At 43.6% G+C, this 27,810-nt stretch overlaps 1 protein-coding gene across 5 annotated transcripts in view; it reads right to left on the reverse strand.

The window, feature by feature from the left end:
* ddr2a (discoidin domain receptor tyrosine kinase 2a) overlaps nucleotides 1-27,810 on the reverse strand; it is a 163,391-nt gene that overhangs the window by 32,075 nt on the left and 103,506 nt on the right. For 4 of the 5 annotated variants that reach the window (XM_078218117.1, XM_078218119.1, XM_078218116.1 and 1 more), the window contains 5 exons: nucleotides 27,210-27,316; nucleotides 16,831-16,933; nucleotides 11,384-11,612; nucleotides 6,671-6,818; nucleotides 2,113-2,218 (listed from right to left, as the gene is read on the reverse strand). In XM_078218117.1, the coding sequence (XP_078074243.1) occupies nucleotides 2,113-2,218; nucleotides 6,671-6,818; nucleotides 11,384-11,612; nucleotides 16,831-16,933; nucleotides 27,210-27,294 (671 nt within the window). In that variant the 5' untranslated portion in view covers nucleotides 27,295-27,316. Of the gene's footprint in view, nucleotides 1-2,112; nucleotides 2,219-6,670; nucleotides 6,819-11,383; nucleotides 11,613-16,830; nucleotides 16,934-27,209; nucleotides 27,317-27,582; nucleotides 27,798-27,810 lie in introns of those variants that run through there. The other variant, XM_078218118.1, reaches the window with a different exon arrangement.

Genomic DNA, 27,810 nt, shown 5'->3' on the forward strand with positions numbered 1-27,810 from the left:
ATGTGCAGACTCCACACAGACAGTGGCCCAAGCCAGGAATCGAACCCAGATCCTTGATGTGTGAGGTAGCAGCGTGCTACCCACTGTGCCACCGTGCTGCCCGGGGAAAGGACGAAGAAATGAATACATGGAATAGTTACAAAAGCAAAACACAATGGATCTGCAAATTGGAACTGTGAAGGAGGCAATGATAACAACAGAAAATAGCAGCAATAACTTGCATTTATCTAAGTTCATTTAACATAGAAAAATTTGTCAACATGTTTCACAAGAACATTATCAAACAGATATTGATATTAGGTCATCAAAGGATAAATTAGAAATTGATAAAAGCTGGGTCAAAGGGCTAGGTTTTAAGGAGAGTCTTAGAAGAGAAGAGAGAGAGTTGGAAAGGCACAGAGGTTTAGCGAGGGAATTCCCGAATTTAGTACCAAGACAGCTGAAGATGTGTCCACCAGTGGTGGGATGCAGGGAGTGGAGAACATGGAAGAGACCAGAGTTAATAGAACATAAGGCAGGATTTTCCAGTTCCAGCCAACTGGGACGGCAAATTGGAAGGTCAGCCAAAAAAATCCCGTTCATTAGTTCTCGAGGGATCGTAGCGCTTGAAGAGGATACCAGAGGTAAGGAGGGGTTTGTGTATCATTGCAATTCACTAAAACACAGGTCAGGCTTATCAAGTTTTCCAGCTGCGGAGGCGGCTTGCCATTGTCCACTGGTGGGATCTTCCAGTCCCACGAAGTCAATGGTCATTTGCCTTGCTCACCAGCCGTGCCATCAGGGAATCCACCACAAGGGAGTCGCCTTCAACGGCACTGGAAAATCCCACCGGCGGGAAGGACTGGAAAACCTCAGCCAAAATTACTAACTAAACAATTAATATAGAATATATGCAACTATCTGTGAAACACAGTAGACTAATTTGCTGTTTGGCATTTATGCTTCTTGTTGTAAAAAGTTGATTTTCTGATGAAATTCGATCGCTCAAAAAAGTAGTATATTTATTCTGCACCACATCCTGCTGCAAGACAAAAAGAACTGTTTCGAAATGGGATCAAAACTCTCAAGTGGGATGACGTATGTATTGTGGTCAGCACCACCTCCAGGTCAGAATACTCTCCTGTTTGAGAGAGAATGTGTATTTCACTTAATAAAATTGCAAGCAGATAATTCAAGAAAAGTAAAACTAGCGATACAGAAAACTGTTTTTAAGACAGATTCATTTTTGGTGAGAATTTGAATCCTATACATTGTCTGTATTTAGTGAATTCTGTACATCGGGTTTTCTCTTTTTTTCTTCCTGACTGCCCCCCCGCAACATCCTCCTCGACCTGCCTGCTTTATACTATAGCATGTAATCAAGTTACATAGAAACTAGAAGTAGTAGTAGGCCATTCGGCCCTTCAAGCCTGCTCCACCATTCATCTTGATCATGGCTGATCATCGAATTCAACATCCTGATCCCCACTTCCCCCCATATCCCTTGATCCTTTTAGCCCCTAGAGCAATATCTAACTTCATGAAATCAAACAACGTTTTGGCATTCTGTGGTAGTGAATTCCACACATTCACCACCCATTAGGTAAAAAAATTTCTCCTCCCCTCAGTTTTATCCTCAAACTATGACCCCTAGTTCTGGACTCCCCCACCATTGGAACATTCTTTCTGAATCTACCCTGTCTAACCCTGTTAGAATTTTCTAAGTTTCTATGAGATCCCCTCTAATTCTTCTAAACTCCAGTGAATATAATCCTAATCGACTTAGTCTCTCCTCATACGACAGACCTGCCATCCCAAGAATCAGCCTGCTGAACCTTCGCTGTACTCCCTCTAAAGCAAGGACATTCTTCCTCAGATAAGGACACCAAAACTGCACACAATACTCCAGGTGTGGCCTCACCAACAACCTATACCCAATTCCTCTCACTATGAAGGCCAACATACCATTAGCCTTCTTTACTGCCTGCTGTACCCGCATGCTTACTTTCAGCACGAGGACTCCAAGGTCTCATTGATAACAAGTCTAATTGTAACTACTGAAAATAATGTGAGGGGAAAGCGTGCTTGGCGGAGAGCTGACAGAATGTTGTTAAAGAGTGTAGGACATCTTACCTTGAACTGATTGCACCGTCATAGACTGAATCATTCAAATAAACCGTGGGGCTCCTGGCTGAGAAAATCTGGTGACCAACTGGGCTACTGTATGACACTAGACCATCTGTACAAAGACATAAACAGGTAAAATCAAAGACACACTCACTGAGATGTAACCATTTTGCACATTTTGGTGGGTATTTGTACTCCCTCCACTCGATGAGAAGCTGAACAGTATGAGAGATAAATCTAAGTTGGCCCATTTACCACTCTACATCTACCCAAGACCACCTTACAGCTGGACGGATAGACCCTCAAGATCTAATATTAATCAGGGTTTGTTACATTGTTAGTATCCCAAAGCCACTGTATGGCTAAGTGAGTGGATCGCCTGCTGTAGAAACTCTACTGACTAGAAGGAGTTTGGCCAGAAACACAGGTTCTCCAAGGTAATTAAAAATAACATGGCCACCGAGGGGCCAGCAGGAACAGAGTTGGCCCTCTGAAGCACGCAACAAATGGTTTGGGAAACTGATGCCCATTCTTCCTCCAATTCTGTATTCCGGAATGTCCCTTCATGCTCCGGCTGATGATGTTCTTGCCAGGCCTCTTAATATTGCACAGGTTCAATCGAAGGAACTTACCCAATTGGAGATGAGCTTATAGAATCATAGAATCCATAGAAACCCTACAGTGCAGAAGGAGGCCATTCAGCCCATCCTATCATTAACAACAATCCTATCTAGGCCCTATCCCTGTAACCCCAGATATTTACCCTCCTAATCCCTCTAACCTACGCATTCCAGGACACTAAGGGGTGATAATAGCATGGCCAAAACACCTAACCCGTACAGCTTTGGACTGTGGGAGGAAACTGGAGCATCCGGAGGAAACCCATGCAGACACGAGGAGAACGTACAAACTCCACACAGACAGTGACCCAAGCTGGGAATCGAGCCCAGGTCTCTGGAGCTATGACCACTATGTCACCGTGCTTCCCAAATCCGACATGGTAGGATACGAATCCACAACCTTTGAATGTCTCACCAGACAATGACTAGAAGTCCAACACGCTATCCGTTGTGCAATGAGAACTGGCTCTGAAAGTTGATTGGGCATTGTGCAAGTACACCTTGGAGGGTCTGCCCAGACATTCAGCTGGCTGCTAGCTCAGGAGTTAAAACATGTCTTATTCAATTTTACTCTCAACTCAAAGAAGCAATGAATTCTCCAGTTTAAAGTTTCATTGCGTAACATTGGAATTCCTGGCAACTAAACAGTTGAAGTAGCAGCTATTTATTTACAGGGAGGAAGGACTATTTACGAGAATTATTTACAATGCAACAAAACTATCAAACAATCACAACCTGCTTGTCCAACTGTGGATTGTATAGCCCACTTTCCAGCTCCAAATCATGTGTGCTGCCGTCCCATTGCTCGGGGAGTCATGTGGTTCCTGAGGTCTGCTGAAATCTCAGAGAATTACGTAGAAACCTCATAGAATTACATAGAACTTATAGCAAAATACAGGCCATTTGGCCCAAAAAGTTGATGCCAATGTTTATGAGGCTGGCACTACCTCCTTACAGTGCCAGGGACCTGGGTTCAATTCCAGCTTCGGATGACTGTGTGGAATTTCCACATTCTCCCTGTGTCTGCGTGGGTTTCCTACAGGTGCTCAGGTTTCCTCCCACAGTCCAAAGAAATGCAGGTTAGGTGGATTAGCCATGCTAAATTGCCCATTAGTGTCCCAAGATGTGTAGGTAAGTGAATTAGCCATGGTAAATATGGGAATAGGGTGGGGGTTGGGGGTGGGGTGGGGGGGGGGGGCTGCGGCTGTGGGCTTGGGTTAGATGCTCTTTTGGAGAGTCGGTGCAGACTTGATGAGCCAAATGGCTTCCTTCTGTACTGTAGGGATTCCATGATTCTACATACAATTCACATCCATGCTATTCTCTGCAACTACTCCATGTTATAAAAAAATCTACATTCTACCCACCTTCCATGTGAAGAAATTTCTCCTGAAATCCTTACTGGATTTATTAGTGACTTTTTCAAAATCAATAATATCTGGTTTGGATTCCCCACACTGGGAGAAACATCTTCTTTACATCGACATCTATAGAATCATGGAATCCCTACAGTGCAAAAGGAGGCCATTCAGCCCATCGAGTCTACATTGTCAACAGTCCCACCCAGGCCCTATTCCAATAATCCCATGCATTTATCCTGCTAATCCCCCAACACTAGAGTCAATTTAGCATCCATCTAACCTGCACATCTTTGGACTGCGGGAGGAAACCAGAGCACCCAGAGGAAACCCAAGCAGACACGGGGAGAATGTGCAAACTCCACACAGACAGTGACCCAAGGCTAGAATTGAACCCGGGTCCCTGGCTCTGTGAGACAATAGTGCTAGTACTGTGCCACCATGCCACCCTATCTAACCCCTTTGTAATTTTGAAGACCTTTTATCAGGGTCACCTATTATCTCTTCTCAAAAAGGAGTCCCAGCCTGTTGTGATTTTTCTGATCAATATATCCTCACAGATTTGAAATGTTCCGAAGTAATCTTTTGGGAATAAACACTCTGGGAATGCCCTGAAGATGTAATGAAGTGCCATGTAAATGCAACTGTTGCCTTCACGTCCTCGCTTAACATTCGCTTGCTGTGAGTCCCTAAGTTAATTTAAAATAAGCTATCATCTCATGATTGTGAGCCACATTGTCACCCATTTGCTGCCAATCTGAGGCACGACAGAAGTTTTGAGGTTTGTACCAAGGAGAAAACCTAAAATGTGTTTCAATCTCCAGGAATAATGATAGTTAAATCATTGATTACGGCAAGTCTGATTGAGTCTAATTTTTGCAGTTTGGCAAGACCAAATGTGTGCTTCCTTCGTAGGTCGCACTGACGCAGATTATCCAGTAACAAAGCCCAGAAGGATAAGGAAGAATTGTTCTATAGAGGCCCCACTGACAACCGGGATCATAAGATGAAGCAGCTTTCCAGTTGTGTTCAAGGTTGTGCTTTGAATAAAGAGGTATCTTTGTCGCAAAAAATTATTCAACAGTTTTATGTTTTTGGATTATAAACCAACACATTTGAACATCGGAAATAGGAGGAATAGGCCATTCGGCCCCTCAATTCTGCTCTGCCATTTAACTACATCACACCTCATCTTCGACTCAATGCCATTTTCCCACATTATCCCTTTTTCCCTTCCCTTGATATCTTTAATATCTCGAAATTATCGCTCTCTGCCTTGAAGGTGGTTTCGCCTCCATAGCCCCCTGGGGTAGAGAATTCCAAAGATTCACCACCCTCTGAGTGAACAAATTCCTCCTCATCTCAGTGTAAATTGCCCACCCACCTATTCTGAGGCAATGTTCGCTGGTTCTAGACTCCCCAGCCAGGGGAAACATCCTGTAGAGCCTTGTAAGAATATTGTATGCTTCAATGAGAAATTCAATAAAAGAGCTGTGCACCATTTTTGTCACTAATGTTCATAGCTTAATGATACATTTTGGTGTGATTTACATCAAGATACACTGTAAGGTTTCCAAATGTTTTTCACAAAAGCAGTGCACTTTTCACCAGTGGGGATTTTATAGGATGGTTCCTTACTTCCCTAAATCCCTCCCCTTCAACACCTCTTTCTTGAAACCCTTCTCTTCAAACATGGGATGTGGACAATGTGGACATTGCTGGCTCAGCCAACATTAGTTGCCCATCCCTAATTGCCTTTGAGAATATGGCAGTGAGCTGCCTTCTTGAATTTCTGCAGTCCATGAGGTACACTCATAGTGCTGTTTGGGAGGGAGTTGCAGGAGTTTGACTCAGCAATAGGGAAGTAATGGCAATCTATTTCCAAGTCAGGGTGGTGAGTGGCTTGGAGGGGAACCTCCAGACGGTGGTGTTCCCATGTGTCTGCTGCTCTTGTCTTTTGAGATTGTAGAAATCATGGGTTTGGAAGGTGCTGTCGATGGAGCCTTGGTGAGTTGCTGCAGTGCACGCTACTTCCATTGTGTGTTGGGAGTGAATATTTAAAGTTGTTGATGGAGTGTCAATCAAGCGGGTTGTTTTGTCCTAGATGGTGTTGAGCCTCTTGAGTGTTGTTGGAGCTGCACTCATTCAGGCAAGTGGAGTGCCAGTCCCAAAATAGGTCATCTTGGGAGAACCTGGTTTCTACATTCTCTTCCTTTTTTAATTCACCTCTTCATTTTAAACCCCTTTGCTTTCAATTTCATCCTTGCACATCCCTGTCTCTGTAATCGCTTCCAGTCATACATTCCCAAGTTAAATGTGCTCCTCAAATTCTGCTCACATGAACAACCCTAACTTTAATTGCTCCACCATTGGCAGGATCTTAGGGTCCCAAAGACAACGTACCCCCGCCGTGGGTTTCCCAAGTATAGTGATGCAATCAATGGGAAGCCCTGTTGACAATGGTTACACCATAAAATCCGGCTGCCAGCGAGCATCACGTCACCTCCTACCATCGTGAAACACGCCACAGAGAAAGACAAAAATCCTGCTCACAGTGTCAGTTTTTGAAAGAGTTCACACACTTACCCAACCACTCACATCCATAGAGCTCCACTCTCATACACACACTCATGGAATGATCGGTCATTGGTATGAACCGGACAAATCTGGCTATCATGGGGGGCTCCAGGTCTCTCAGTACAGCATCATATGGGTTTACATTTCCTTCAATCACCTGAAGAAGAAGTAGACACAATAACGAGATGAAACCTGCTTTCACATACTCGGGTCTTTCAAGGTTTTAAGTGAAGCTTTGTGTTAGATGTCGCGCCGTGGCAGCGCTCTCGCCTCGGACTCAAGGAGGTTGTTGTGGGTTCATATCCCTGAAAGTTTTTGGCTTAAAAATTTCAAAGTGAAAGGTGTGTAAAACTCACAAAGTGGGCAGCAACCCAGGGCATTGAGGTTATGGAAAGTCGTATGCAAATGCAAATCATTATTTTTCTTTGTACATTACAGTTGAAAATCCATTACTGTCCCGACTGGGGCGGCACGTTGGCACAGTGGTTAGCACTGTTGCCTCAGAGCGCCAGGGATCTGGGTTCAATTCCCGGTTTGGGTCACTGTCTGTGCGGAGTCTGCACATTCTCCCCGTGTCTGCGTGGGTTTTCTCCGGGTGCTCTGGTTTCCTCCCATAGTCCGAAAGTCGTGCTGGTTAGGTACATTAGCCATACTAAATTCCTCAGTGTACCCAAACAGACGGCGGAGCATGGCGACTAGGGGATTTTCACAGTAACTTAATTGCAGTGTTAATGTAAGCCTACTTGTAATGCTAATAAATAAACTTTAAAACTTCATTACATGCATGTTGCATATTGTATGTAATCAAATGTGCTGCATGCACTTGGAAAACAATTTTTATTGCCTACACAAGCTATTGGGAAAAGCTAATACACATTTTTAAGTTCAGAATGATGGAAGAACATCAATAAGTTATTCAGGGATCATAATGAACTGACCAGGGAGACAGAATAAAGGGACGTTAAGAAAAACAGACTTCTGTTTATAGAGTATCTTTCATTATCTCATAACCTCCCAAAACTGTGAACAGTCATGATTACCTTTGAAGTCGAGCTATACTGTTATAGTATAGAATGCACAAAACATCAGCAACCAATGGACTAGATTTTACCAGTCCTTCAGGGAAAGGCTGGGAAGCGGCAAGACTCTGAATTGTTCACTTAAGGAAATTGACTCTTGAGTGTGCAATTCGCCACCTTCCCCACTGCTGTTAAAATGCCATGGCTTGGGAAGGATCAGTGAACCTATGTCTTAGTTAGTCTAATGACTAACTAAGCCTGGGCTTTAAAGGGAAGGCAACCTCAACCTTTTAGTTGATGGAAAGCCAAAGAATGCATCCAGGTGTCCCACAAGCAGCTGGAGTGGGATCACACCTGGCTTTCGGGCCTGTCGTCAGTGCCCACGCCTCGACAACAAAAAATTGTGCACGGCAAGGTCCTAGAACAGTAATGTGAAATTGTCCAAATAATCAGTTTTTATAGTTGTGGGTTCGAGGGATAAATGTTAGTTAGAGCACTTGGAAGAACTCTGCTGCTCTGCTTTCAACAGAGCAGTGGGATCTTTTCTGTCCACCCGAGAGGATAGATGTCAGTGCAGCCACTGAGCTTACATTATCCGCTTAAATCTCTAGAATGGGGCCTGACATCATGAAACAGGGTGAATTACAAATCAGATACAGAAAGAGAAATACAGCTGTGGAAGGCCTGGCGTGCAGGGAAACTTTCGATGTGAGGCCAAAGATCAGTTTCCTGGTAGCGGAATAAACTTTAGCAATTCTGTGGGACAGGAAATCCCAACCAAAGGTCAGTGGATGTTTTTTTGGGATCGCCAATTTCCCGTCCCACCCCTGATCTGCCATCCTTATTCTCAGGACTTTAAAGGCGGATTAAAAGGTGGGCCACGCTTCCTCTGAACAGTGCTGGGAAGTTCATGCTCATTAAAAGGCCAGCTCACCAGAATTCTGTCTCCCCCTTCATATTAAGTACCTCGGCCAGTGAGAAATTGGAATGTTCAGGCTCACGACTATACGTAAGTGGCATGCACCTGGTGAGGTAGATTTCTTCGATGATTAACAGTGAGTTTCCGCTGCATTGTCCTCTTTTGGGGAGTGTTTGTAAATGTCAGCTTATGCTGGGGGCTGGGTGGTTCCAGTGCAGCTTGTATGGAGGGTGACCAAGGATGGGTTAGCGGGGAAAGGCGGAGCAGTGGCTGGGAAAAGGTACAAGGGATGATGCAGGCTATCCCAGTGCCCTTTCAATATGGCAGCCAAATCTTTGACCTCCATGAGGGAATGGCAGGTGATAGTGACCTCTCGCTTGTCCCTGCTGCGAGATTCAGTGAGCTCCGCATGGATGTATATGCAATGAGTCGAAGATCCATGCGACCAGCAGAAAGCCCACTTTCAAGTCTGGTACCGGACTTCCACTCCAGAACTGAAGATTCTGGCCACAGAGTGGGAAAGAATGGTTGGATTAAGAGAGGAGCAAAAAAAAAAGAGGCAGAAAGGAAAAGTAACAACAAATAAAACATCAAATTGGGATTTTAAAATAAAATTCCTCTCATCTCTCTCAGGTCCTGGTTATGTTCAGTAAAGTCAAAACAAAACCAGTTTGGGTTTTTTTTGTGTTGGATACCATTGTAAGCTCCATTGATTGAAACTGGAGCTTTGCAGAATAATGAGGCACCACTGGTGGAATTTTCTGACCGTTTATACAAACGATTGGTCTAGTTGGACCAAGGAGCGGCACAGGCTTGGAGGGCCGAAGGGCCTGTTTCCTGTGCTGTACTGTTCTTTGTTCTTTGTTTACGCCAGTGGGAGTTTCCCATCCCCGCAATAGTGAATGGAGATTTGGCTTGCTGCCAAATTCTCCGACTTCGCTGCAACGGGAGCGTGGCGTGAATGGGCGGTAAAATCAGGCCCTACAAATCAGAAATCAGCCGGATAGTAACTGTGATCAAATCAGCTCAGGAGACCAGCTGAGGCTGCTATACACAAAATGGAGAATTCAAATGATGTTACAGCCTCATAGACATGCCACAATATTTATTTCATTTTATCTGACTTGGTTTATGATGATGCTTTTGAATGGTTTCTGCTGAGTTGTTACAATTGAAGTGTTTTGTTATTGAATGCTGTCAGTGAGGATAAAGATTCTTTTGTCATCTGACAAAGAGGGAACATCTTGCATTTTGATGGAAGGTCTATGTATCACAGGGTTTAGTTGTCTGATAAATAACACTGTTTTCGAATCTTACACCATGAAACAGTAATGAGTGAGTTTTTTGAATTTTTAATTCCCCATCATTGTGCACCTCATTGCAGCGTTATTACTATATATAACACAAGGCTGCTCATTGTATATTGTTTATTTGTTATATTGATCAAAATTGTTATATATTTCATAATGACAGGGTTTGTTGTGTATTCAGTATGGTCAGTAATTGCTGCACATTGATAATATCTGCTATGCATTTCATGCTAACCGCATTAGTTTTGTGGAATGTGCTAAATATGTTTGCCAAATGGGATTAAGTTCATCAAACTCCTGCTCCCAGCAAGGGATGGGTCCTTACAGGTAAAAGAATCCACTGTTCCTTTCAATTGGCCAAAGCATGGGAAAAGACTCTTTACCTCAACCCATTGCCCACAAAATGGACAGGGCCTAGAAGAAGGTTTGTAAGAACTTAAAGCAGAGGGGGCAACCTATGTTCCAGAGGCCACAGAGGCCTCTGTTCTCAGTGCAGTTCACGAGACATTTTGTTGACCGTTGCCCATGTGCAGGGTTGCCACATTCCAGTGATTTCATCCATGTAGCTTTTTCCTTCCAGCAAGACTGAAGTGAAAAGCATGCAAAGCAAGGGCAAGCGAAGTGAGGTGTATGCTGATTGCGCACAACATTGACTGCGAGAGGTGTGCGCTACCTCTGCGTCCAAAGTGTAAATATTTATTTTGTTTTTACCATTTTGAAGTTGATGGCAGTTCTACTGACATATAAATGATTAAGCATTTTCTATAATTCATTATGAAATATACAGCATCTACCAAATGTATTTAATCTCATTCATGGGGTCATGGTTAATGAACAAGCCTGTTCATACCAATCGAAAAAATGCTGGAAAATCTCAGCAGGTCTGGCAGCATCTGGAAGGAGAGAAAAGAGCTGACGTTTCGAGTCCAGATGACCCTTTGTCAAAGCTCAATTTCAATCAAAGCCTGATTTCAATTTTGTGGCTCATTGCAATGAAGGAGGGCTACACCTGTGGCCCACTCACCAGCCTTGGTTGCCCATCACTGGCCTAAAACCAGAGTAGGGAGGAGGAAGATACCCTAATGAAAGATGCAAATGGAGTTTTATTTGTTCATAGTATGTGTTCCGATTTTCAACTGACATTATATCAGGCACATGGAGGACAGTTTGTGTTAGGGGCCTTGTCTGGAGCAGACGATATCAATGATTCAGCCACCTGTCATACATCTGTCTACATTTAGCTAAACTCAAAACTATCCCTACTGTGGTTATGTTTATTCAGTTTAATTTATTTTAATTGAGCTTAGTTGGGAGATAAGATAAAAAGTTATGTTTAACCACTATATACTTTACTGACTGGTTGATCTCCAGCCACACAAAGTAGATGTTACCAAGCACCACTGAACAATGATTTCACCTGCTCCCTTTCACAAGTGAACCAAATATTTGACCTGCCTTCATTGTCGGGATTTACCTGTTTCCCATGTCGATTTTTCCACGAGTTCCATCGGTTTCCATCTCGACTGTAGTCAAGCCGATACATCTGAGCAAACTCATTACCATGGCCTCCAGCGTGGCGCCCCTGAGTCCCCACAAGGGTAATAAAGTGCAGAGTTTGGAGGTCAACCTGAAGGAATTCCATGTCCTCAGGATCTACTGGACCATCTGGACACCAGGCTCCATCCCCTTCTTCAAAATCCAGTCTGTGGGACAGTAAGAAAGTTTGTCAATGCCAGGGTTGTGACAGCAGAACACAATAGTGTTGCAGCTGAATGCCTTGGAATGCTACTGATGTCTAGACTAGTGAATAAAGAATAAGTGTGGAGGGTGAAATAGAGTCATAGAATGGTTACAGTAATTCGACCCATTGTGCTCTCTGCAAAAGCAACTCAGATAGTCCCAACTAAAAACAAAAAAGGGCTGGAAAAACTCAGCAGGTCTGATGACATCTGTGGAGAAGGAAACAGAGTTAACACTGAATCCAATATGACTTTTCTTTGCAACTCCCACACCTCCGGCCTATCCCTGCAATTCTTCAATTATTTTCTCTTCAGTTAATTATCCAATTTCCTTTTGAAAGCCCACGATTCAATCTGCCTCTGCCCGCAAGCAGTGCATTCCTGATCCTAACCACATGCTATGGAAAAAAAAATTGTTTTCCTTTATGTCGCCTTTGGTTCTTTTGCCATTCGCCTTAAAACTGCGCCCTCTCATTGTCAATCCTTCCATGAATGGGAATGCTTTCTCCCTATTTACTCTGTTTAGATGCCTCATGGTTTTGAACACCCTGATCAAATTTCCTCTCGAAACTCTCTTCTCTAAGGAAAACAACGCCAGCCTCTCCAACCTATCCATGTAGCTGAAATCCCTCTTCCCTGGAGCCATTCTTGCCAATCTTTTCTGCGCCCTCTCAAACCCTTCCAAAAGCATGGTGCCCAAAACTGGACACAATATTCCAGTTGAAGCCAAACCAGTGTTTTTAAAGGATCACCATAATTTTGTTGCTTTAGCACTGTATAGGCTGATTATTTAGCCCACGGGGTCCCATATGCTTTATTAACCACTTTCTCAACCAACCCTGCCACTTTCAACAATTTGTGCGCATATATCCCCACCTTCTTTAGAATTGCACTCTTTATTTTATAGCGCCTGTCCTCATTCTTCCTACCAAATTGTACCACTTTGCCCTTCTCTGCACGAAATATAATCTGCCACATGTCCACCCATTCCTCTTCTCCTCTTGAGGTTTATCACTAGCCTCCTCACAGTTCACAATACTTCCAAGATTTGGCAGATCATAAAGACATAGCAGACACTAGTACATAATTTCAGATCCATAGACTCAAACAATAGCAGCTTGTATTTAGCATAGTCAAACATTATCAAACAAAAGTCGCATGTTCTTTTCTTTATTTGTTCTTGAGATGCGGGCATCACTGGCAAGGCTAGCATTTTTTTTGTCCATCCCTAATTGCCCTTGAATGGAGCAGTTTGCTAAGCCATTTCGGAGAACAGTTGAGTCAACCACATTTCTGTGGATCTGGAGTCACATGTAGGCCAGACCAGTTAAGGATGGCAAATTTCCTTCTTGAAAGGACAGTAATGAACCAGATGGGGTTTTTGTATGACAATCAATGATTTGAATTATTATTGTCACATGTATTAACATACAGTGAAAAGTATTGTTTCTTGTGCACTATACAGACAAAACATACCATTCATAGAGAAGGAAACGAAAGAGTGCAGAATGTAGTGTTACAGTCATAGCTAGGGTGTAGAGAAAGATCAACTTGACGCAAGGCAAGTCCATTCAAAAGTCTGTCAGCAGTAGGGAAGAAGCTGTTCTTGAGTCGGTTGGTACATGACCTCAGACATTTGTATATTTTTCCCAAAGGAAGAAGGTGGAAGAGAGAATGTCTGGGATGCGTGGTGTCCTTAATTATGCTGGCTGCTTTGCCGAGGCAGCGGGAAGTGTAGACAGAGTCAATAGATGGGAGGCTGGTTTGCTTGATGTATTGGGCTACATTCACAACCTTTTGTAGTTCCTTGTGGTCTTGGGCAGAGCAGCAGCCATACCAAGCTGTGATACAACCGGAAAGAATGCTTTCTATGGTGCATCTATAAAAGTTGGTGAGAGTTGTAGCTGACATGCCAAATTTCCTTAGTCTTCTGAGAAAGTAGAAGCATTGGTGGGCTTTCTTAACTATAGTGTCAGCATGGGGGGACCAGGACAGGTTGTTGGTGATCTGGACACCTAAAAACTTGAAGCTCGCGACCCTTTCTCCTTCATCCCCATTGATATAGACAGGGGTATGTTCTCCTTTATGCTTCCTGAAGTCGATGACAATCTCCTTCGTTTTGTTGACATTGAGCGAGAGAGTATTTTTACTGCACTAGTTCACCAGATTCTCTATCTCATTCCTGTACTCCGTCTCATCTTTGTTTGAGATTCGACCCACAACGGTGGTGTCATCAGCAAGCTTGAAAACCAAATTGGAGGGGAATTTGGCTGCACAGTCATAGGTGTACAAGTATAGTAGGGGGCTGAGAACACAGCCTTGTGGGGCACCGGTGTTGAGGATGATTGTGGAGGAGGTTTTGTTGCCTACCCTTACTGATCCAGTCGCAGAGGGAGGCGCCAAGGCCCAGGCCACAGAGTTTGGAGATGAGTTTCGTGGGAATAATAGTGTTGAAGGCTGAGCTGTAGTCAATAAATAGGAATCTGACATAGGTGTCATTGTTATCTAGGTGTTCCAGGGTTGAGTGCAGGGCCAGGGAAATGGCATCTGCTGTGGACCTGGTGCGGCGGTAGGCAAACTGTAGTGGATCCAGGTAGTCCGGGAGGCTGGAATTGATTCGTGCCATGACTAACCTTTTGAAGCACTTCATAATGATGGATGTCAGAGCCACCAGCCGATAGCTTGGTTTTTCTTAAGTACCGGGATGATGGCTGTCTTCTTGAAGCAGATAGGGACCTCAGATTATTGTAAAGAGAGGTTGAAGATGTCTGTGAATACCTCCGCCAGCCGACCTGCACAGGATCTGAGTGCACCGGGTACCCCATCCAGGCCAGTTGCTTTCCGTGGGTTGAGTTTCAAGAAAGCTGCTCTGACATCTGCAATGGTGACCCCAGATACAGGTTCATCCAGGGCTTCCAGGGTGGAGGGCATGCTCTCGCTGACCTCTTGCTCAAAACAGGCGTAGAATGCATTGATAGTTGATGAAATGATAGTTTCATGGTCACTATTACGAACGTAGCTTTCCATTCCAGGTTTAATTCATTTCAATTTCACCAGCCTGGCACTCTGGATTACTGGCCCAATGACATTACAACTAAGCCACTATCTCCCTGTAGACAAGGAGACATTAAGGAAAATGACCTAAAACTTGTCAAAGAGGTGGGATTTAAGCTGTATCTTAAAGAAGGAAAGAGAGGTGGAGAGGTATAGAGAGGTTATTTCAGCGACTAGGGACTGAAGATACAGCCACCAATTCTACAGTGATTAAAATCAGTGATCGTTAAGTGGCCAAATTAGAGGAGTACAGATATCTCAATAGAGCTGAAAGTGGTTACTGAGATGGACAGGACTGAGGTCATAGAAGGATTTGAAAATAACATTTTAAAATCAATTACGAGCCGATCTAGGTCAGTGAGCTTGGATGTGATGGGGGAATGGGTCTTGGGATGAAATAGGACAAGGACAACAGAATTTCGGATAAGATCAAGTTTATGGAGGATGGAAGGTGAGATGCCGGTGAGGAGTATATTGGAATAATTGTGTCTAGAAGTAATAAAATCTTGGATGAGCATTTCAGCGACAGATGAACTGTGGCAGGGACAGAGGCAGGCAATGTTACAGAGCTGGAAGTAGGATATCTTGGATAGTGGGAGTGGATATGGGATTGGCAGCTCATTTCAAGGGCAAATATGACACCAAGATTGCCAGGATGAGGGGTGTGTCAGCGGCTAGGAGATGGAGTTTGTGGCAGGAACTGAGGACGATGCCTTCACTCTTACAAAGAACAAAACAGCACAGGAACAGGCCCTTTGGCCTCCAAGACTGCGCCGATCATGTTGCCCTATCTAGACCAACCACTTGTATCTCTCTATTCCCTGTCTGTTCATGTGTCTATTCAGGTAAGCCTTAAATGTCACTAACGTATCTGCCTCAACCACCTCACTTGGCAGTGCATTCCAGGCCACCACCACCCTCTGTGTAAAACAATTTCCCCCGCACATCTCAGAGTCATAGAGGTTTACAGCATGGAAACAGGCCCTTCGGCCCAACTTGTCCATGCCGCCCCTTTTTTAACCCCTAAGCTAGTCCCAATTGCCCGCGTTTGACCCATATCCCTCTATACCCATCTTACCCATGTAACTGTCTAAACACTTTTTAAAAGACAAAATTGTACCAGCCTCTACTACTACCTCTGGCAGCTTGTTCCAGACACTCACCACCCTCTACGTGAAACAATTGCCCCTCTGGACCCTTTTGTATCTCTCCCCTCTCACCTTAAACCTATGCCCTCTAGTTTTAGACTCCACTACCTTTGGGAAAAGATATTGACTATCTAGCTGATCTATGCCCCTCATTATTTTATAGACCTCTATAAGATCACCCCTAAGTCTTCTACACTCCAGAGAAAAAAGTCCCAGTCTATCCAGCCTCTCCTTATAACTCAAGCCATCAAGTCCCAGTAGCATCCTAATAAATCTTTTCTGCACTCTTTCTAGTTTAATATCCTTTCTATAATAGGGTGACCAGAACTGTACACAGTATTCCAAGTGTGGCCTTACCAATGTCTTGTACAACTTGAACAAGACGTCCCAACTCATGTATTCAATGTTCTGACCAATGAAGCCAAGCATGCCGAATGCCTTCTTCACCACTCTGTCCACCTGTGACTCTCCCCCCCCCACCCCCCCCCCCCCCCCCCCACCACTTACCTTGAACTCATGCCCCCTTGTAATTGTCATTTCTGCCCTGGGAAAAAGTTTTCCCAATGTTTAGTTGCATAAACTTTCTGATCATCTCGCAAAAGATGTCAGGTAAGTGATGTGACAAGTTGGAGACATGCTGTGCCTGAGCCACCTCTTGAAACAGCTGCCAATCAGTTCTACACCCCTGCTCTTTGCATAACTCTTTCTTCTTTCTCTTATTTTCAGTTGTGTTGGAGAGCCTGCTACTGAAATGTTGACTTGCTGTTTCTTTTTAATTCTGCTGACAGTTCTGCTACATCTTGTTTTGAGCACCATTCAGGATGGAATCTCCTCCTCTGACTTTCCTACATTTTGACATGGATAGATCCTGGACATTAAAAACAAAAGCATTGTACAGCGGGTACCTTACCATGTGGCCCTTACATAAATCTCATGCCACCCATCAGTCACTTGCAACTGCAAGTGGGCTGTCCACTCACCTTCCGTATTTGGCTGCTGTAGAATCGTACCACTGGCTGGAAGCTGTAATGTCTTCATCAGGAATTTTCCTCCCCGACATGCCAAGGGGGTAGCGACACACAGCTGTAGGAGATCACAGGAGGTTAGGACTTTTGACACTGCCTGCTCTACCCCAGCTATCTCTCTCCAGGAAGATCACACAGTAACTCAAAGGAGGAAATATTAACCTCACTCACGGGGGTCAGGCGCCATTCTGGTTTTCAATCCAATCTCCAATGATTTCAATGGAGAGTGAAACTAAGCCAATTCGGTTAAACCTGCCCAATGTTTCTCCCACTCGGGGTAAGGTTCAGAAACAGTGAAAACCTGGCCTGCTGAAGATGTGCTTCTGGTTCTTCCCTCTGTGTGTTACTTTTAGTAAGTTCATAAATGCGGTTCTTATAAACCCTATTTCCAAATTGCACAGGGCAAAATATGAATGTGTGCCAACACCCTGCAGCTTTCCTGCATTTAAAACAGGTTCCAAATGGACAGGGGAGTTTTCATGAAACTGATGGAGGGTTAAACTCTTCAAAACAAAATTCTCAATCCAAATCCACACCAACCCCTCCTCTTCCAGCTTTAACTAAGGCAAAAGGTGGGCAGGTGACCAACTTCGAGCCTCATTGTCATTCAGCTTTTAGAATTAAACTTGTAAAATGATGACTTTTCTAGTGTGTCAGTTACCTGTGTTCACTGGTGGTTTTGTTTGGGAAATTTAATTTGGAGCCACTGAACATTTTAATAAAAGTATGTGATGAATTTATTTTGCACAAGCCTGCTAATTGTTTGAAATGTCAGTTCAGACCTATGTGCTGGATAGGGTTCCAGCGTGCGTACTCACATAGGAAATATGTGCACCTTTTGTCTCACAGGTAATAGGATTATTCTGCCACTGTGCTTGTTAGAGTGCTAAAGTTTATTTATTAGTGTCACAAGTAGGCTTACATTAACACTGCAATGAGGTTACTGTGAAAATCTCCTAGTCGCCACACTCCGGCACCTGTTCGGATACACTGAGGGAAAATTTATCATGGCCAATGCATCTAACCAGCACATCTTTTGGACTGTGGGAGGAAACCAGAGCACCCGAAGGAAACCCACACAGATACGGGGAGAATGTGCAGACTCTGCACAGACAGTGACCCAAGCCGGGAATTGAACCCGGGTCCCTGTGAGGCAGCAGTGCTAACCACTGTGCCACCATGGAGATTGCTCTATAATGAAGCGGGTTGCTCGAGAGTCAGAGCTGACTGTTGTGCAGGGGTAAGAAGCTGTCTTGTAAACCAATGCTTGCAAGTAAATTGCCAGCATTCAGTATCTTTCCAGCGTTCAGCACCTTCACTCCCCTGAATCTGATTGCACATTCAGGATTTAGAGAAAGCATAGGTTAAAATGTGGACATCTTGAATTTGCGTTCTGCCCACCGCAGGTTGTACTGTGGACCCCCTCCCCCAGGACCAGCTATCAAACAAATTTGTGGATTTTGCAGGAACCTCCCCATTCTCGCTCTCACCTTACTGTCAGAAATTTCATAAAATGTTACATATTGTTCAATGACGTGTAACCTGTTTTTTTTAAAACAGCAATCATTGTGATAAGAAAATAATTTTACGTCTGTGGAATTTTGTTAAATGTCTCCATTATGGCCGATTTTTAAACTAAATTTTGTTAAATTATTCTTTTTAAAGTTTATTCACAATATTTTAGCTTCTACCTTTGGTGTATGCCCCAATCTTTATCTCACTTTCAGGAAAATATTTGAAAAAGTGATTTCATGATGGGTGCATTTCTTTTCCTGCCTGTGAGAATTCTTCAATGCATTTGGTTGCTTGCCCAGCCTACTGATATCACTGCAACCCACGCTAGGAATCCCCATTAAAGGACGCAAAAATCCACTGCATGGTGAGAGAGCTGAGGTTCTTGTCACAAAGATCACTAGATTGAGTAAGACTGTCTTCAAGTTCCCTTGCTTTGCTGCTGATTGCAAAATCCAGGCCCTTGTTTTGAGTCACAAGTTCACTCCTCCATTGTTCAGACCAACTCAGAAGAAGTTGTGTTTCATGCAAACAAATGATGTCCAGAGACAATATTAGATGCGGCACGGTGGTTAGCACTGCTGCCTCACAGTACCAGGGGCCCAGGTTCAATTCAGGCCTCGGTCACTTTCTGTGTGGAGTTTGCATGTTCTCCCTGTGGCTTCTTTGCTTTCCTCCGGGTGCTCCGGTTTCCTCCCACAGTCCAAAGATGTGCAGGTTAGGTTGATTGGCCATGCTAAATTGCCTTAGTGTCAAGGGGATTAGCAGGATAAATGAGTGGGGTTACAGGAATAGAGCCTGGGTGGGATTGTGGTCGGTACAGACTCGATGGGCCAAATAGCCTCCTTCTGTACTGCAGGGGTTCTATGAATTGTTCCTTGCATGTTTTAATTCAATCAAGGGACTGATCACATTGCAATCATTTTAATTCCACCAATTCCCTCAATTACTTTTAACTTCTATGTTTGTTACCAAGCCATACTTCTCACTGAAAGTTATCCGAAAAGATCAATGCATGGATTTTGATTAACTACAAGTAACTCAGATGATAGCAAAGGAATGACAGGGTTGAAACAAAAACAGAAAATGCTGGAAATCTCAGCAGGTCTGACAGCATCTGTGGAGAGAAAATAGAGCCAATGTTTCGAGTCTAGATGACCCTTCGTCAGGATTGAACTTGTCTTTGTGAAATAGTGTCAGTAGGGATAAAAATGGGGAAGAGATTAAAACAGGTTACCAACTCACTGTCATCTATTTTACATTGTCACACAAAGTGACAATCTACCACTGCTCTCAGCAGTAAGACTTAATGCATAGGATGCAGTTACTCATCCAGGACATTTGGTAACCATTATTGCTTCTGCCCAGATCTGCACAGGCATTTATCTTATTTATGTTTAAATACTACTCTTGAGTGCCAGGTCATCATTTGGTGCTGAAAATTCAATGGATTTCTTAAAAACAGTGCTAGCTTCTGCAGTGATACCATTTGACATGCATTCCTCCTTTGACGGAACAGTGGTGCAGTGGCTAGCACTGATTAGCCATGCTAAATTGCCCCTTAGTGTCAGGGGGATTAAGAGGGTAAATATGTGGAGTTAAAGGGATCAGACCTGGGTGGGATTGTTGTTGATGCGGGCCAAATGGCCTCCTTTTGCACTGTAAATCCTATGATATTTGTCAAATGCATTGCGTATGTTGTTACACTGTTTTTAAAAAGTCAGTAAGTAATAAGGCAATATGTAATTTGGAGGATAGGCTTCATGTTGCTGGAAACTCTTATTTGCTCTGGTTTGAAGAAATGACAAAGTTCAGCATATGAAGGTACCTTCCTCAGAGCGACAAACCCCAGGAGGTCTGTCAGTACTGTCTGATAATGTCTCCAAGCAAAACAAGCCTGGTTCTCTGAATTTCTATGAAATTCTTGAGGGCAGCAAGATACAGTGATTCACACGAAAAATGTTAAAAGTTCAAGACCATCTCGGCACGCAATCTCCACTCTGATGAGACGGCGTCGTGGGTTTGGGGTACTGTTTCATGAAGTATTTTGAAAACAGAATCCTTGGCTCAGCATTGGGGCAAAGCAAACTGAGTCGAATCCCACAGACATTACACAATCACCACGCTTCCAAAGTTTATTGGGTTTTTTTTCATTAAGTTGTCAGGCTCATGAGATTCAGTCTGGAGTAGATTTCCAGTTGTCACCCCCTGTACCTTCCCCCAGCACTCCTGGTAGCCAGCAGCATACTCAGTCCCTACGTCTCAACGACAGACCCATGGATTGGAAGCATGTATAGGTTACAGTATGATGAAAGACTACTTTCAGCATTGAATACAAAGAATGGAAAAGTACTAGCTTCAATTCCACCCTGACTTTATAGCCGTTTGGTACAGTCCTAAACCAGCACTGTAGACCTTGGCAGCAATGTGGGAAAAAACAGCAAGATGAATGGTCTAATTGTTTCCCCAATATTTACCATTTCACCACTGGCTCCAGCACACATACATTATCACTAGACTCGGCTAATGTGTATCATAGAATTCAAGCAGAGTCAGTTTATGTCAAATGTTACAGCTGGACTTTGAGAAGCAAAACAGAGAGTGTAAATTGAAAGATATATTTATATTCCAGGGAAGAAACTCTTAAATATACTTTTGATGAAACAAATGACATTTTTCAGCTGATGCAAAGTTTTTCTTAATAAACATTGATACTCGGAAGTGCTTTATCAGCAAATTTTCTGCTTATACGTGCACAGAATCCGGCACATTTCACATTTTCTGAGAAGCATGATAGTCTCTGAATAGCATAACAAAATAAATGCTGCCAAAAGGAGGATGTTGCCATCTTCTGCGGAGCTCCACAACCAGCTTGGTATTTGGTCCCAACATGAATGACTCAAACTACAAAAGGGGGTTGTGGGTTCAAGCCCTACTTCCGAGGCTTGAGCACAGAACCTGACACTCGGGCACGGTATCAGGGAGTGCTGCACTATCGGAGGTGCTTATTTTTGGAGTAGATGTTATATAGGTGACCTGTCTTTCTTCTCAGGTACAAAGATAGTGTTCAGTGGAATGTCTATTCACGCTATTTATATGGCTTTCTGGAAGGCGTTTGATAAACTCCGCTAGCTAAATCTGAAACTCAAGGGATTGAAGGCAAATTATTGACCTGGTTAGGAAACTGGATGAGTGGAAGGAGACAGAAAGCCACCATGCCGCTGGTTATACTGTGAGGTTCAAAGAGACTTTGAATGGGAGCGGAACACTGATCATTAAACTGTCATGAACAGGTACGGAAGGCAGGATGTGACTAGTGGGTCTCTCCGAGGGTCTGTGTTGGGGCCTCAACTATTCACTGCATTATTTAACCACTTAGGTGATGGAATAGAAAGACATGTATCCAAATTTGCTGATGACACTAAAATAGGCAGCATTTTAAGCAGTATAGATGGAAGCATATAATTACAAAAAAAATTAATAGATTAGGTAAACTAGATAAACTGTGACAATTTCAATGTAGACAAAGGGGAAGGTCAATCACTTTAGACTGAGAAAGGATAGAACAGAGTACTTTCTAAATGGTGAAAGGTTTTTTAAGTTTATTTATTAGTGTCACAAGTAGGCTTACATTAACACTGTAATGAAGTTACTGTGAAAACCCCCTAGCCGCCACACTCCGGTGCCTGTTCGGGTACACTGAGGGAGAATTTAGCAATGCAATGCACCTAACTAGCACGTCTTTCAGACTGTGGGAGGAAACTGGAGCACCTGGAGGAAACCCACACAGGAATGGGGAGAACATGCTAACCACTTTGCCACCGTGCCGCTGGTTGTACATGAGGTTCAAAGAGACTTCAAATAGGGGCAGAGCACAGATCATTCAACTGTCATGAACAAGTACAGAAGGTAATCAAAAATGCTAAAGGAATGTTGGTCTTTATATCTTTATAAATAAAATGCAAGGGAGTAGGAGTCATGTTTTAGCTATATAAAATCCTGGTGCGACCACACCTGCAATACTGCAAGTGACTGTGGGCACCACACCACAGGAGGATAAATTGGCCTTGGAGGAATTCAGCATTGACTTACAAAATGATACATGGACTCAGAAGTAGATAACACAAACCATTCACTGGACTTTAGAAGGTGATTTGATCAACATTTTCAAAATATGAAGGGGAGCAGATCGCAGAAATTGGGTGGAACTATTTTCATTAGTTTGGGAGTTTTGGTCTAGGGGGCATAGGCTAAATATTAGAGCCAAACCTTTTAGGAGTTAAATTAGGAGACACTTCTACACTCATTTTGGAATGTTGGATCAGTTGTTAATTTTAAAACGGAGATTGATAGATTTTCATTAACCAAAATTATGAAGGATTATGAGGCAATGCCAGGTATACAGAGTTAGCTTGGGATTGGGGCCTGGTCAGACTGAACAGGCTTGAGGAGATAAATGATTGACTCCAGTTTCTAAGATCAACTCCTAGGTTGATCCTAAATGCTGTACGCCTAGGCCTCTGTTTCTAGGTGAATGTAACAGATCCCATGTGGCACTCCGTGAAGAAGAACAGGGAGTTCTTCCAGGATTGTTTGGCCATGTCGCTGTCTATTGGACTTTGCTTTGTGAAAACTGGCTGCCATGTCTGGGTATCTGCAGCTGTTAGTTGATGGCAGGGTTCCATCCACCACTTGCGAGGGTCAGTACCCATTTTGGTTCCAGCAGTGGGTCTTCTTTAATGGTGAAGAAACACAGCCTGTTAACTCTGTTCCTCTCTCTACAGATGCTGCCCGATCTGCTGAGCATTCCCAGCATTTTCTGGGATTTTGGTTTCAGATTTCCAGCACCTGCAGCATTTGCTTTTGCACTGGATTAGTGCAAGAGCATCCTATTCTGGATCGGTGGCATTATTAAAGATCAATGCAGAACTATTTTTTCTTCATGATTTCTATGATTTCTATCAGGCTGACTTAATTTCAGAAGTTGCAGCCTTACTGGACAATGCACTGGTTAACCCAGATCCGAGCTAGGGCATGAGTGAAATTCCACAATTTCCCTGTCTGGTAAGTGCCTAATCTCAGCCTGGTTACTTAACAAATGAGGGAGAAGCATTTTCTTCAATGTAGGAAGGGAAGAAGCAGATTGTGGATCAATGTAGGCTACAATCTTATGCAACTCCCAAAGGCATCTTAGAGCAGACATACCAGCAATAAATGGTATCCCAGAACACTGACATTCATTTATTTGGGGGTGGGGTGATAGAGTAGGCACCTAAAAGTTAACTTTCAGAGACCTGAGAGATGGCGGAGCACTCAGTGAGTTCAGTTGATTTGATTTACTGTCACATGTATTATTGGGATACAGTGAAAAGTATTGTTTCTTGCGCGTTATACAGACAAAACATACCATTCATAGAGTACATAGAGAAGAAGGAAAGGAGAGAGTGCATGATATAGTGTTGCAGTTACAGATAGGGTGTAGGGAAAAATCAGCTTAATATATTCAAAAGTTTGATGGCAGCAGGAAAGATTCTTGAGTCGATTGGTACGTGATCTGACTTTTGCATCTTTTTCCCTTGGTGGAAAAAAGAATATCCGGGGTGCGTGGAGTCCTTAATTATGCTGGCTGCTTTGCCGAGGCAGTGGGAAGTGTAGACAGAGTTAATGGATGGGAGGCTGGTTTGTGTGATAGACTGGGCTATGTTCACAAACCTTCGTAGTTTCTTGCGGTCTTGGTCAGAGCAGGAACCATACCAAGCTGTGATACATGCGGAAAGGATGCTTTCTATGGTGCATCTGTAAAAATTGATGAGAGTTGTGGTGGATATGCGGAATTTCCTTAGCCTCCTGAGAAAGTAGAGGCGTTGGTGAGCTTTCTGAAATATAGCATCAGTGTGGAGGGGCTAGGGCAGGTTGTTGGCGGTCTGGACACCCAGAAACTTGAAGCTCTCGACCATTCCCACTTCATCACCATTATGTAGACAGTTATGATGTGTACACTCAGTATGATTAAATGGTCTGCATATATTAACTGTCCAGCTTCACAAATAAAGAAGGGGGTGACTTAGACAAGAAAGCAAAAGATTCTATGGCTGTTTTATTGCATGGTTATATTTGACTGTAATGACTCAGGTAGCCTGACTGGAAAGAATCATAGTTTACTACAGAATGCAAAATAAAGCCACTACCGTGGTGCACACTCAGTAGGACCTGCCTGGGACTACAATTCAGCAGGCCCAGTCCTGGGCATGTCTTATAAAAGGCTCAGGTAATGAGTTCCAAATGGGAAAGCCACTGCCTGTTACTAGGGGAAGTCATACTCAACAAACCCCACAGGGAGATCAATCAGTGATTCCCCATGGAACTCAAGGGAGATTATCACACTGACAATCCAATCATGGCTAATGAGAACGGTGTGCAGTGATGTTTTGGTGATTGGTTTCAACTTAACTGACCCTGCCTAAGATTATACCTCAGAATGTCTGCAGCAACACTGGGTACATGCTCGGATGCTACGAGTCTGGTCTTATTCGGCCAGACTAAGGTTTAACAAGAATCCCAAGTATGAAAACACAACCGCGGAAAATTCCACAGCTACAAAATGATGAGAGTAGCAGGCAATCACCAGGGCCCACAGGTGGAGGAGGATTTTAGCTGCTGGATGTGTTTGTGTTTCATGTGTTTTAAAGTTTAGTCTCACACCTGCATGGAGAAATGCCAGTGGAAGAAAGAATCACATTTTCACTGCTTAACAGCACCGTGGCAAAGTGACACTAGGGGCAGCCTCAGTTAATTTCCTGCACTACGTTAGCTGCAAAGATACTTTTTTTATTTCATGTTAGAAATATACCAGATATGCCAGAAGTGTTGTCCTGGCAACTGATTAAAGAAAATATCCCAATCCTGAGCCTGCCGATTAGCCATCCCTTGGGAACTTTCTCATCAGTCTCATTTCACAGGATCTCAAGGTAAGTAGGGATGAGGCCCATTCACCTCCTCCTGTTGCATTTGTCTGGTAGAATGCAATTTAAAGTTTATTTATTATTGTCACAAGCAGGCTTACATTAACCCTGCAATGAAGTTGCTGTGAAAATCCCCCAGTCACTGCAATCCGGCATCTGTTTGGATACACTGAGGGAGAATTTAGCATGGCCAATGCACCTAACCAACGCGTTTTTTGGACTGTGGGAGGAAACCGGAGCACCCGGAGGAAACCCACGCAGACACGGGGAGAACATGCAGATTCCACACAGGCAGTGACCCAAGTGGGGAATCGAACCCGGGTCCCTGGCACTGTAAGGCAGCAGTGTTAACCACTGTGCTGCCATACCACCTTACGCCAGCTTCTTCCTGCATCGCATGCAGTTCCCTATTAAATGGCTCATAAATTTAGTCTTTGTTACTCTACCAAAGATAAGTTGATCTTTCCATGAAGAAATGAATTTGCTTTACAGTGAGCTGAAGTTGGACTCTCTTTTTCAGGGCACATCTTGAAGTGGAGAGGGTCAGAGGTTGGGGTGGGGTGAGATAGTTGAAGGGAAATATTTATTCCAGTAGCTGCACATACACATCTGCCTTTGCCTCTTGACAAAAGAATCAAATATAAATCTGTGAGGAAAGTAAAATGAAATTGTTATGAAATAATTAAAAGTAAATATTGAAAATGGACAGATCTCGCTGCATTCAAAAAAGAGAAAACAAAAACCTTGGTGTTTTAGATTCTTTGCTAAAACTGAATGTTCAACTTTTGACAAAGAATTTTGCATTCAAAGGGCACAATTTTCCAGCCATGCTCACCCTGAAACTGGAAAATCCCGATTGAGATCAATGGACCTTTCCATGGTCCGCCCCGACTCGCTCGGATTCCCGTGGTGGGTGGAATGGGAAAATTCACCCCAAAATGTTCACGTTTAAACAATGATAATCCTGACCTATTTTTCAACATTTGTGGGTTTTATTTTAGATTTGGTTTGTCTTGTTCGGCGTAGTCCATCTGGTTCTGCTGTCCTGGCTGTCGCCTGATAAAAAAGTCGTGAAGTTGTCAACTCAACCTGTGTGTGTTGACTTTGTACAATCATGTGAAATTGAATATGCTGACTATAACCTAACAACCGGGCATTAATCTTGTTCAGGCTTTCAGCAGCACTCTTCCCAGCAATACTGCTTAATCCCAGGAAATCAAACAAAAAAAAGGGAGTAATTCTAACAGCATCTGTAGAGATTCAACAGGCTAAAGTGGTTTGTACATCTGACCTGCCCATGGCAAAGAGCCAATTGACAAGGAGATGATTTAGTAAGAGCAGCATGAAATAAAGGGAAGTACAGGGTGGAATTTTCCATTCTCTGCACAGAGGTGCAGGCTGAGGCGGGAAAGCCAGCGTGCGGCGCGCTGGCTGCACAGCCGGCTTTTCTCACCAGATAATCTAGTACGGTGTGCAGAAAACATCTGCGGGCATGGCCCACACCGTCACACTGGCAGGGCAGGGCCAGCAAATGCTGGTAACACCAGGAATCCCAAGTTTGAGACGCAAATTTAAAATTATCATTGCTGCAATTTTGTGACAAACGTGGGTGCAAAACCTTGGCAATAATGTTCGTTTAAACATTTCCCTTTAGATTAAGAGTCATGTTTAAGTGTTTCAAGTATAATCCAGTGGAACATAGGTTTTGAGAAGTTAGCATGTTTGGCATGAGGTTCATTGCTTTGTAGCATCAACTCTTAACTTAACAAATTGTGAACCCATATATATATGTGTGTGTTTAATCCTAAGAAATTACTTCCAGAAGCACTACACCAATCGTATTGCTGGTTGACTCCTTACCTGGATTTACTTGGGCGCTTGCAAGACCAAAGCAATGGAGCAGCATCAACAACAGGTGCATAATTGGACAGGAAGTGGTGTCCATCTCAGGTAAGCAGCGTTCAGGTCTGAGAAGAGAATCAGAGTTAGTGTTGAGCTGCATCACGCTTTCTAAACTGTATTCACCTTATTTCTATAGCGCACCTCGAAACTCATTAGCCTCGCTGTCGTATCTTTTTCTGAGATTACAGGCAACTGTAAAACTTCCCCTACTCTAATGACATTATTGCAAAATATATACTGTGAGTTTACACTGTGCACCTCAGGTATGGCCAGGATTTTCCCCACCACCCGCTCTCCCGCGGGCTGTTCTCCAGCGTCGGAGGTGACTCACCACTGATCACCGGCGGGATCTTCTGGTCCTACCAAAGTTTACGTTGTTTTGTATGTTTTGTGTGCCCCACCATCGGAGAACCCGCTGTGAGGGGATCGCCTTCGGCAGGACCGGAAGATCCCACTGGCTGGAATGGCTGGAAAATCCCACCCATCATTAATCATCTTATCGTTCCAACCTCTTCAACAGGACAACAGCGATGAGATAGTCGTCGTCTGAATGTGGAAT

The sequence above is a fragment of the Mustelus asterias genome, chromosome 8 (genome assembly GCF_964213995.1).
Source record: "Mustelus asterias chromosome 8, sMusAst1.hap1.1, whole genome shotgun sequence".
Lineage (NCBI taxonomy): Eukaryota > Metazoa > Chordata > Chondrichthyes > Carcharhiniformes > Triakidae > Mustelus > Mustelus asterias.